The sequence below is a fragment of the Brachionichthys hirsutus genome, chromosome 14 (genome assembly GCF_040956055.1).
Source record: "Brachionichthys hirsutus isolate HB-005 chromosome 14, CSIRO-AGI_Bhir_v1, whole genome shotgun sequence".
In the NCBI taxonomy this organism is placed as follows: Eukaryota; Metazoa; Chordata; class Actinopteri; order Lophiiformes; family Brachionichthyidae; genus Brachionichthys; species Brachionichthys hirsutus.
Window position 1 is genome coordinate 2378555 of NC_090910.1, and position 12327 is coordinate 2390881.

At 48.0% G+C, this 12327-nt stretch overlaps 1 protein-coding gene across 1 annotated transcript in view; it reads right to left on the reverse strand.

Moving 5' to 3' along the window:
- kcnh2b (potassium voltage-gated channel, subfamily H (eag-related), member 2b) overlaps positions 1-12327 on the reverse strand; it is a 160206-nt gene that overhangs the window by 57247 nt on the left and 90632 nt on the right. Inside the window, exons 3-6 of the mRNA XM_068747953.1 lie at positions 9364-9519; positions 7656-7851; positions 7082-7398; positions 6781-6992 (exon numbers count right to left, since the gene is read on the reverse strand). Coding sequence (XP_068604054.1) covers positions 6781-6992; positions 7082-7398; positions 7656-7851; positions 9364-9519 — 881 coding nt within the window. The remainder of the gene's footprint in view (positions 1-6780; positions 6993-7081; positions 7399-7655; positions 7852-9363; positions 9520-12327) is intronic.

Below are 12327 nucleotides of genomic sequence, written 5' to 3' on the forward strand. Positions count from 1 at the left end.
CACAATGTGTCAGACAGATTCCTTTAGAGGGATTAACATACTAAAAGGGAAACAAGTTCGAAATGATTTGGGGACCCTTCATAGCTTTTGTGAAAGGTTTTGATTTATTAGAGGACGAGGAGGAAGAATGAGGCGTAAAGAATATAAATGTTAAATGCAAATGATGTGATATTTAATTTGTAGAGAAATGGTTTGTTAGTCTGAGAAGTTTATTTTTTTCCCTTTTTGTTTTTCGTCTTTACTTTATTTTGGTGATGTCACCAATGTATGTATAAATATATACTGTCTAAAACAATAAAGTTGCAAATATGGTATTATCTCGCCCGTCTGAACCAAAGATTAACTAAATGTTGACCCTGAAAGCGTTCACGGCTTTGGAGACCCTTAGTGATGGACACATGGTGCATGCTGGATCAGAATCCGAGTGGTGAAGGCTGCTGTCCAGAACCAGAACCCATCGATGTAGAAGATGAAGAATGAGCCGTGGTCCTGAGTGATTATCAGAGTTCTGCTGCTGCGACACATTTTTGACGATAAAAGATCAGCAGCAGCAAAATGATCTGCTCATAAATTGAGTATAGCAAGAATAGTACATAAATCAACAGTTAATTCAGCACAGGACTACAAGTCCCTCCTCCTCATTCCCTGACTCCTCCCTCTGCCACTATCCTGCTAATCCGCATTGTTTTACACCGTCCTGATGCGGCACCCATTTATTTCCAGCCGAACAAACTATGAAGCGCCTCTCCTAGTCGAGTAGATATTCGCTCACGTAAATATAGATGGATCTCCATTGTCAAACAAGAACCCACACTAAACAACCATCAGCATGGCAAATCAATCAATGGCTGCTCAATGCTGGGACTCTGGGCCCTCTCTGATTCAATTACCTGCCATGATGAGGAGGGCACCCGGGCAAGGGGGGCACAACGCCGGGATTAATGGAGCAAGGGCCGAAGAAGTGGGTCAAGCAAACAGAGAGGACGGGGGGTGGGGGGGGGGGACAAAAGGGAGGAAGAGACGAGCGACTGAGGGTCAATAGGAAAGGATAGAGCGGATGGGAGGAGCAACGTGAAGGAAACAGGGAAACGATGAAGATAATGAGGTGAATGAAAGAAAGGAACGGTAGATGTGAGATATGTGGAGAAACAGAGCGATGAAGAGAGGGATTGACAGAGAGGGGGGGGCGGAGACTGGGGGCCCTGAACACTTCTCATCCATTATCTGCTGCTCTCCCCTTCGCGCATATCCTCTGATGCGCTTTCAGTTCCTTCTTCCACACTTTCCCTTCCACTCTCCCTCTTCCCCCCCACCCTTGATTAAATACAGCTCGGTGGTTCACGACAGAATTGAACGTCTCCTTCATTTCATCAGATGTTTCATGTCTTCGAACGCGTCTCAGCGGCAAACGATGAAGAGTAACGATGAAGTGCAGTTAGCCTGCGTTTAGCACGATCTCGTCAATCCAAACTGATGCTTGACCTCTCAAATGATCGTTCCTTCCAAAACACGTCAGCATCATTTCAGTGCTGGAACATTGACGACATTGATTCTAGACTAGAACTCTACTATCCTACCGAGTAGAGTTCTCTCCTAGATCCTATTGAGGAGTGTTTCCCCACTTGGAGGTGGAGCCTGTGTGAGCACCGGGCTTAAAACCACAAGTCCCTGCTCAATGCGATGGATGAAGACGTTGCATGTGGTCGGCTGCTTCATTCACACCATGTCTTCCCTTGTTGCATCGCTAGGGAAACGAGACGCTGTGACGTGGATGGAAATCCGTTACCAGACGGAAAGCAGCACATGGAGATCCAGGAGTCTGTCTGTCCGTCCATCCGTCTGTTAGCAAGATAACTCAAAAAGGTCAGGACGGACCTGGATGACGTTTCCAGGATATGTCGGTAACGTTTCCAGGAACAGTTGACTACATTTTGGTGATGATCCAGAAGAGATCCTGGATTCTGGATCACTTTGAATGTTTCGTTAACATTGCAGACAATGGAGCTTCAAAACGTGTTCCTCAAAACTCTCGGTTGATTATTGACCAATGTTTATGGAATTTCGCAAAGTCATGTAGGGTGGGGGTCTCTACCTAACCACCGAATTTCATCCGGATCGGACCCAGAATGGAGCCAGTAAGAAATATTACATTTTAACATTGGAAAGCCATTTAAGGATTCAAAAATCAGTTAAAAATAAACATAAACTCTGATTCACTTTGACTTTTCAAGATACCAAGAACAATCTAGAACATTCTGTTACTGATCCAGATCACCATGTGTAGATGGTGTAGATCCAGTTAGGGGGGGAATGAGCTGCTTGGGGGAGGTCTGGGCTCTGAGTGCTTCTCTAGTTTGTTTATGTGTTTATTTACAGCTTGTTGTGCTGTAAATACTTTCTTTTTATTCTGATGTATGGAAGTTACCTCATGTGTGTGAGAAGTTCCTTGGCAGCATGATTGCAACGTGTGACTTAATATTTAAGATACCCAAAGTCACTTCTGACTCTCCAAAAAATATCGTGAATTAAAATACAAAAAGACGTTTGTCCAGCAGCAGATCTGATTGGTTTCTGTCTTCAGTCGGGTAAAGCCTGCAAATACATTAACTGGGCATGCTTTTCTAATTCCTCAACATTCTTAAAAGTAGGGAGACTTTATTTTAAACCGTTTGCATATAGATGTGAGACAGAAGAAACACGCTCCGACTAGAGAACTAGAGTGCGTCACACACTCCCAGAATCGACTCGGCTCCAGTCCACTGAGCTATCAGAGCCCAGGCTCTCCACAAGCAGATGTCTCACCGCGATACTTCCATGCAGTCTCACTGGAAAACTGCTCCCCACTGAAAAAAAACCCACGAAGAAGAAGGGAATAAGGAAAATACAAAAAAGAAGATCATAAAAACAGGAAAATAGTTACTGAGGCTGTGGAGCACGGCTGCAGAAGCCAAATGTAAATAGTCTAAATAAATCATGTCCCTTTCCGATTCCGATGTGGACAATTTGCTGTAATTTACACTTACCTGTGGAAGACAAAGACAAAGACATTGAAGAACGAGACCTGACACCTCCAGGCTAACATGGACACGCAAGTCCCCAGGTGGACCACTGATTCACTGATTTCTGTCCCTTTCATTCGACACACCACAGCTGTGGGGCTTCGCCAGGGGTGCGCGTCTCACTGAAACAGCCACAGCCTCCACCCCCCCCCCCCAGGATGGCACTGTTAAAATACCAGCTTTAGAGTTCTCACGCTATTTATAGATTGTATGCATACGCATGAGCCTCACCAGACTGACTGCTTCTGGGTTTAATTAATGAAGTAGCAGGCCTGAACTGCTGCAACACAGTGAACCAAGAACGAAGTCGTGGCTCCGAGGGCTGGAACTAAACAAGATTTTAAGGCATGTACGTTACAGAGACAAGAACAGCAGCAGCCGTTGATGCACCGACTTACACGGATTTCCAGCGTGAGCATGTGGCGGGGGCTGGCCTGCACTCCATTTGTCCCGCAGCAGCAGCGGCCACAACGTGTGACTTCATGAAGTCATCTGGTGAGTCGTGGAGAGTCAAAGCTGGGATGACGCCAGCCTGACCGGCTCACTAGGACTCATTTTCCCACCCACGATCGCGACAGCCGCTTTTCCACCTTGCAGGCCATGAGTCTGCTGGAGCCTATCCCAGCTGGCTACAGGTGAGAGGCGTGGTACACCCCGGATGAGACGCCAGCTCATTGTGGGTGCTTATTTATTGTACTTCCCCTATTTCCTCTATTTTGTCCTCCTCGATCGCTACATTTATCTCTATCCATTTATCAATCTCGTCTGTTCTACCTTTCAACGGAAACAAGACCGCAAGGGCTTTTTTGAAATGCTCCTCTTAGACAGGATGTTTGACTGTACTTGTACTGTAATACATGCTACTGTGTGACTGTACTTGTACTGTAGCACATTCAATCTAATAAATATATTCATCATCATCACCTGGGCCTTATCTGCTGCTGTGTGATTGGCTGATTGCTGTCTGGCTTACTATACATATATATAGCTTTGATTGTCCCAGTCTACTCAGACTCGCACATGCACCTAAGAGAAACGGATAGTTTAGGAGATGGATTCAACAGCTTAGAAAAACTTCCCAAGTAAATCATTCTAATTAAGAGAAAGTTTCTGAAGTTCTCCTCCAGGGTGCTCAGCACTGCAGATGCTCTGCATTTCATCGCTGAACTTCAGTGAAGCTTTTATTCTTCTTTCCTGGTGCTAAATCTTGGCAAAGGACCAGACAGTTCACTCAAGGCTTTGTTTCTACCTGTGAGGTGGAAGGTTGAAGGCAGACTGGATCAGAAAATTCAAGAAAATTCATGCTCGCTGAGCACAGTGCGTGTCATTCATCGTTCCATTGGCTCCCACTGTGGCATGTCTGTGTGTGTGTGTGACTGTAAAACAGCTCCGCGGTGTGTGAGGGTGTTTGTCCTGTGGGTGTATGTAATACTATGTAATACCATGTATGGAGCTGAGTGTGTATCAAGAGTACTGCATGAGAGTTGTGACGCAGCTAATTAAATGTCCCTAACATGGCCATGACATGTTAAAAAGCTAGGAGCGTCACTTCAGTCTACCAGGGTACCAGTACAACAGTACAACAGTGTACCAGTGTACCAGTGCAACAGTACAACAGTGTACCAGTGCAACAGTACAACAGTACAACAGTGTACCAGTGCAACAGTACGACAGTGTACCAGTGCAACAGTGTACCTGTGCTGAAGAAGAATATACAGCCGCTTGTAGAGGAAGCTGGTACATTTATTCAGGCAGGAGACACATTAATGAGGCTGTAAGAGCTGAAGGGGAGGAGACGCTTCCAGAGACCAGAGACAATCTTCTTGTGTTCCTGTTCAGGATTTCAGATGCTTCAGATCGTGTGTTTAAATTATTTAGTCATGTCTGCCATTCCACATTTGATTTCCTCCTCTGTGGAAGTGCAGGCCTGTCATCACATCCCTGATACAGTGCTGCCATCTCCAGGCCTGAGCCGGTAAAGAAGGAATAGGGGAACCCCCCCCCCACGGAGCATTTTACTCGGTAGACTTGACCCTCGGAGCTCAGTGGAATAGATTTGAGTGATTTTTTGGTAACAGCAGCTGCTGAAGTCCGGTCAGCAGATCTCTGGAGTCCCAGAAAACCAGCAATAAAACATCCTAATGTTGAAATGTCATGAGCAACAACTCATTTTATTTCTTTCTTATCTCCTGATAATTTTAGTTAAAAAGAAAAAAAATCTAATTGTGTATTATCCTGTAACATGAATGGATGAAATACGATGAGCCTCATATCGTGTTGTTCCATTCTCCATCAAAGCATCAAATAAATACCAAGGGCTGAAGCAAGAGCTGGGGAAAATGTAGGTAGTGAAATCGTGGTGCCAGTAGTGATGGGGGCACTAGGGGCACTGACCCCCAAGCCGGGTGCAGGGCTCCAGTAGTGATGGGGGCACTAGGGGCAGTAACCCCCAAGCCGGGTGCAGGGCTCTAGTAGTGATCGGGGCACTAGAGATAACAATTATATATTCCAATAATGTTCCCGTTCACAGAGATAACTCCGGCCATCATGACTTCATTTGTCGTCTCGTTTGAAAATGAAAATAAAATTGTCCAGCTCCAAAAACAGCAGCCTTTATCATTTAGGGTGAAGGGTCATCTTTGATTTCATGTATGAATTGTCCATAGTGCCTGAGTGTGTGCGGCAGTGATTGTGTCTCTGTGTGGCCTGGCGATGCGTTCGGGGTGTGCTCTCGCCTTCACTCAGCTGGGATAGGCAACACCTGTGACCCCAGCAAGGCACAAGAAGCACGGGATTCAAAGAAGAGAGCACAACGACAAACGAGTTCGACGACAGCAAGCGAGGGGGGCGGGAGGGAGTTACCGAACTCGACTCCCGGTCGGTGTCCGTCACAATAATCAAACAGAACGTCGGATATTCCATAATACCAGTCTTCAGAGTGAGATCAGTTTGTGATGAGTGGCTGAAGTGGGCACAGCCCCATGTCAGGGAGAGAAGAGACACCTTCAGTCTCCTACTGTCCCACCCAGAGTGAACTAGCAGAGTGAACTAGCAGAGTTAACTAGCAGAGTTAACTAGCAGAGTTAACTAGCAGAGTTAACTAGCAGTCGTAGCGCTGCAACGATTCAGCGATTCAATCGATTAGAAAAAGACTTAGAATTCAATTCTGCTGCCTCGAGGATTCGTTTAATTAATGCTGCGTATCAAAGTTAATCATAAACGCCTCCCCCCCGATTTCCACAGGGGGGAGGCGCCCGGGCAATGAAGCAGAGGCGGAGGAAGGAGCCCACAGAGAATGTCCAAAGTTTGGGTCCATTTCAAGCTAAAAAAGCACAGAAGGCGGTGCAATGTTAGCGGTGTCAGGCTAGATTTATTGTCTAAATAAATCAGTTATTCAATCTAAATGCAGTTCAAAATAAATGTTATTGTAAGTATCAGCATTTATTTGTTTTATACCTCTAAGAAATATCCTGAAACACTTTAGCATTTTTATCCGATTACTCGATTAACCAAATTAATTAATGGATAGATAATTGATGACTGAAATAATCAATAGCTGCAGCCCTAATCAGTGACTTCACCCGACCCCGCCCCCGCCTCCATCATCGCATCAGACCTCCACCTGTCTGCCGGCTCATGTCAGACAGACGGGAGTTCAGTGTTTCAGCACGCCGGCGCCGGCGCCGCTCCGTCTGCCCCGTCCTCACGCTCTCCCCCCTACCTGAGTGACCTTCTCCGTGACGTTGTGAGTGCGGTCGATCAGCTTGCAGGGCGCTATGATGTCCATCTCCCCGGCGGGCAGGGCAATGAGCGGGTCCGGTTTGAAGTCCACGAAGTTGAGCGTGATTTGAGGGATTTTGGAGATGGCGCGGTATCGCATGAGGTCCGAGTCCGACGTGGAGTTCAGCATGTTGGACTTACTGTTTACTGCACCTGCACACACACACACACACACGGCGCACACAACCATTTCAGAGGTTACAAAAGTCACCTGATGTTCCTCCTGCCCCCCCCCCCCGTACCAGTGCCGGTGCCGCCCTGTCTGACACTCGCCCGGCGGTTCTTCCGGTCCCAGTCGGGCCTCATGGCCTCGATCTCGTCTACAGACGACGCCCGACGCATGCTGCGGAAACTCTCCCGGGAGCGGCTGTTTGACAGAGAGCAGTTGGAGCCCGAGCCGTCAGGGTTGAGGCTGAGGTGGCGGTCAGGTGCTACGCAGGGTGACGAATGGGTGAGGGGGCCCGCCAAATGGACTCTGTGTGAAGGGGGGTGAGGAGGGATGGGGCGCTCCGAGCTCAGGAGCGTGCGCTGGTCTTCTGGCCAACCCTGGAGATCCAACCTAGGAAACGTAAATGAAAGTAATAGAATGAAATTGAGGTGGATGCTTCCGGTTAAGGCCGTTCTGCTCTTTCCAGTGACCTTTGACCTTTCTGTGAGGAAAAGGAAAAAGCGTAAGTTCTTACAGGAAGCATTTATGACTGATTTGCTACTCGGATGAAAATAAAATCACATTGGGTCACACATCGTAGGACTATCTTTACAATATGCAAAAAATAAAACTCAAAGCTGGAAGCTGAGTGTAAAAAAAGGGCCAACCTGCTTTCACTGACTTTCTGCTGCTGATCCGGTGGCAAAGGGGGATGGGGCAAGAACTCCCCCAGGCGTAGGGACTCGTGCCTGGGATGGCCTGGTCCCAGTGGCAGCGTGGTGGCTGTCTCTGCATCATCGAGCGACGCCTTGCTGATGGACAGCGAGCGCAGCAGTGGGAGGCGAAGCTTCAAGCCTCGCGGACCTGCGGAAGGAAGGCGGTGAGTCTTTAGTGCTTCCAGAGGGGGAGGCGGCCGGCCTTCCAATGCGACACCAGACAAACACACGCGTTGGGAAGTTGCATCAGAAATGCTGCTGCACACTTACCCAACAACAGGAGCCGCGCGACATTTAGCTCTAAGGATGAATTCTGATCACGCTAAACTGCAATAGGACACAGTGTTGGGGTTCTGAGTTTTGCTTGATTTTCATTCATTCTCGTCTCTCCCTCTCTCTCGGCAGTGGGCGTGGCAGAGAATGGATCAGCAGAGCGGACACGCCTGTAACCCATCATCCCAATTACCCAACTGCTTAAATCCCTTGGTCTCCACTGTCGCAATTACCAGGTCACCCGAATGTCTCCCGTGCGTGTTCCCCGTCCCCTCCGATCTGTTCCCCGTTCCAGTCCCTGCTCGTTGGTGAAGCCGTTCCGTTCTCTGCCGTTGGTACGAGACCTCAGCTGAATATTTTGGTTTTGTTTATTGGATTAGTTTCCAGCTCAGCTGCTGTTTTTTGCACTTTTGTTTGGCTGCGGTTTTGTGTTGTTTCTTACCGGATGTTCCAGCCCGTCCACCCCTCAGCACCATTTTAGACTGAGTGTTTTTTGTTTAAGAGCGATTAAAGTCTCTGTTCTGTTTCCCGGCTCTGTCTCTGCATTTTTAGGGGTCTTCTCTGCTCGTTGGCCCTACGGGACGCGACACAATAGATGTTCCAACGCGTGTTAGGCAGAGGGAGGGCTGGAAGTTACGCAAGAGACAGCGGCCGAACCTCAGCGCTGGTTTCCTCACCAACTTCTACCTGGATTGTATTTATTAAATGTTTAAGCTTTTCAAAAGCTATTTTCTTTGACCGTGCACCTCTGACAGGCATAAAAGAACCGACGGGAGTTAGGGAAACATCACCGGAGGAACACGTTGAGGTGGGATGTCGGTGGATAGGAGAGAGCTTCCACCTGGATTACAAATAGCCCTTATAATAAAGCCGAAAGACTGTTTAGTACAGGAATTTGGGACAGTAACATTGACTGGATTTTGCTTTTGGCCACAACCTAAAAACAATCTGCTTAGGAGACAGGCTTGATTCCAAATATCAGCAGCATCCTGCTTCAAATGCTGCTCCCCAGGGTCCTCCCTCTGGGAACACCGAGCGCTCATTCATGCTCATGAAAGGTAGCAATGCGTAAAACCTGATGCCAGACACAAAGCCAGGATCCACAGGAAGTAAAGCGTGTGGAAAGTGGGAGGAGCATCGGGCATGAACATGCTGCCGCTCACGGACTGACATCAAATCCAGCCAATGAAAAGCATGGACGAGACGAGAACGCGGCAATCGAACGAAATGTGTATATACATATATATAAATGTGTACTTCTGTTTAGTTTTTGTGCTCGTTACCACTATTACCTACTGTCTGATGACTGAGAATCTGAGTTCAGGAGGAAGAAGTAGATGAGGAGCAGAGCCGATAAAACAGGCAGCAAATCAGTCGGTGTAGTTACCAGTGATGAGCCAGGTGGGCAGGCGGTGGTTGAGCTCCTCCCTCCTCCCTCGGAATGTCCCCGATGTCATCACCTCAAAATTGAGGATGAACATGATCACCAGGCCATCCTCGTTCTTCACCGGCACGACGTCCACCATGCACAGGAAGCAGTGGCCTGCAGGGGGAGACAGGAGCACGCTCAGATGGGGGCGGAGTCACCAGCAGGTCAGAGGGACTTTAGATCGGAGCGCAAAACAGTAACGCAAGCGTGAAATTAGACAACATAGGTGACCCTGCGATGAGCTGGCGTCTCATCCAGGGTGTTCTCGCCCATAGCTAGCTCACTATTCAGTCGCTCAGCAATGAAACACGGGTTAGCCTCGATCAGAATGAACAGGTAAAAACACAAGGCTTTCACGTCACTGATGAATATACGCATAAAACACAAGGCGCCGAAGATATCGCCAAGTATACGGGCAGCGGGTATTTCATTCTTGAATTATATAGAAATATCTACCGGTATATAAAATACACAGAACCAAACAAAGTCAGCAGAACCAAATAAAGTCGGGAGAACCAAACAAAGAAAGCAGAACCAAACAAAGGCAGCAGAACCAAACAAAGACACCAGAACCAAATAAAGTCAGCAGAACCAAACAAAGACAGCCGAACCAAATAAAGACACCAGAACCAAACAAAGACAGCAGAACCAAACAAAGACACCAGAACCAAACAAAGTCAGCAGAACCAAACAAAGACAGCCGAACCAAATAAAGACACCAGAACCAAACAAAGACACCAGAACCAAACAAAGACACCAGAACCAAACAAAGTCAGCAGAACCAAACAAAGTCGGTAGAACCAAACAAAGACAGCAGAACCAAATAAAGACACCAGAACCAAACAAAGACAGCCGAACCAAATAAAGACACCAGAACCAAACAAAGACAGCAGAACCAAACAAAGACACCAGAACCAAACAAAGTCAGCAGAACCAAACAAAGACAGCCGAACCAAATAAAGACACCAGAACCAAACAAAGACAGCAGAACCAAACAAAGACACCAGAACCAAACAAAGTCAGCAGAACCAAACAAAGACAGCAGAACCAAACAAAGACACCAGAACCAAACAAAGTCAGCAGAACCAAACAAAGACAGCAGAACCAAACAAAGACACCAGAACCAAACAAAGACACCAGAACCAAACAAAGTCAGCAGAACCAAACAAAGACAGCCGAACCAAATAAAGACACCAGAACCAAACAAAGACACCAGAACCAAACAAAGACACCAGAACCAAACAAAGTCAGCAGAACCAAACAAAGACAGCAGAACCAAACAAAGACACCAGAACCAAACAAAGACAGCAGAACCAAACAAAGACAGCAGAACCAAACAAAGACAGCAGAACCAAACAAAGTCAGCAGAACCAAACAAAGTCACCAGAACCAAACAAAGTCACCAGAACCAAACAAAGACATCAGAAATATGGACTGCAGAGTTCGTGATCGTCGCGTGACTCCCTCCAGTTCATGCAAGTCTGAGTAAACTAAAATCCAAGCTAAAGTGAACAGGACTACCAGTTTATCCATCCGTCTCCTCCAAACATAGGCGCCTTGGTAACAGCCTAAAGACACCTCAAGGTGCTGGACGGCGTCCCCCGTCTCTTACCTGGACAGTGATGTCAGAGACCGGCTCTAATGGCAACCTGAGGGACTTTTGACGCAGCGTTGACGGCCGACACAAGTCGTCCTTCAAGCCCCGTGCACAGTGTGTCTCCTGCATGCCTGTCATTCATCTCCTTTCATCACCAGAGAGTGGGTCCAAATCCGATTGGACAGCAGCATAATCCCAACACGGGAGAGGAAAAAAAACCTGCCATGTAATGTGGGCGGAACCAAAAGATTACGCCATCTGGCCATATCCAGCAGCATCTGCGTGTTTGCATTCTTCCATGCCAAATGTACAGATGTTCAGATGATCTCGTGTTTCATTCATGAGCTACGGGGACACGTCCATTCATGAGCTACGGGGACACGTCCATTCATGAGCTACGGGGACACGTCCATTCATGAGCTACGGGGACACGTCCGTTCATGAGCTACGGGGACACGTCCGTTCATGAGTTACGGGGACACGTCCGTTCATGAGCTACGGGGACACGTCCATTCATGAGCTATGGGGACACATCCATTCATGAGCTACGGGGACACGTCCATTCATGAGCTACCGGGACACGTCTGTTCATGAGCTATGGGGACACGTCCATTCATGAGCTACGGGGACACGTCTGTTCATGAACTACGGGGACACGTCCGTTCATGAGCTACGGGGACACGTCCATTCATGAGCTACGGGGACACATCCATTCAGGATCTACAGGGACACATCCGTTCATGAGCTACGGGGACACGTCCGTTCATGAGCTACGGGGACACGTCCATTCATGAGCTATGGGGACACATCCATTCATGAGCTACGGGGACACGTCCGTTCATGAGCTACGGGGACACGTCCGTTCATGAGCTATGGGGACACGTCCATTCATGAGCTATGGGGACACGTCCATTCATGAGCTACGGGGACACATCCATTCATGAGCTACGAAAACACGTCCGTTCATGAGCTACGGGGACACGTCCATTCATGAGCTATGGGGACACATCCATTCATGAGCTACGGGGACACGTCCGTTCATGAGCTACCAGGACACGTCCGTTCATGAGCTACGGGGACACGTCCATTCATGAGCTACGGGGACACGTCCATTCATGAGCTACGGGGACACGTCCATTCATGCCCGTTTTCATGAACAGCTGGGACGTTGCATCTGCTGCTGCTCCACTCTACTCTAGAATAAGTGTATTCTTATGACGTGTCGTCATGCAGCCTCAGTGGTAGCACGGGGATTGTCTCCTCGGAGCCGGTCCCAAGCCCGGAGACATGCAAGGGGGGGGGGGGGGGGGGGGGTCGTGGCAGGA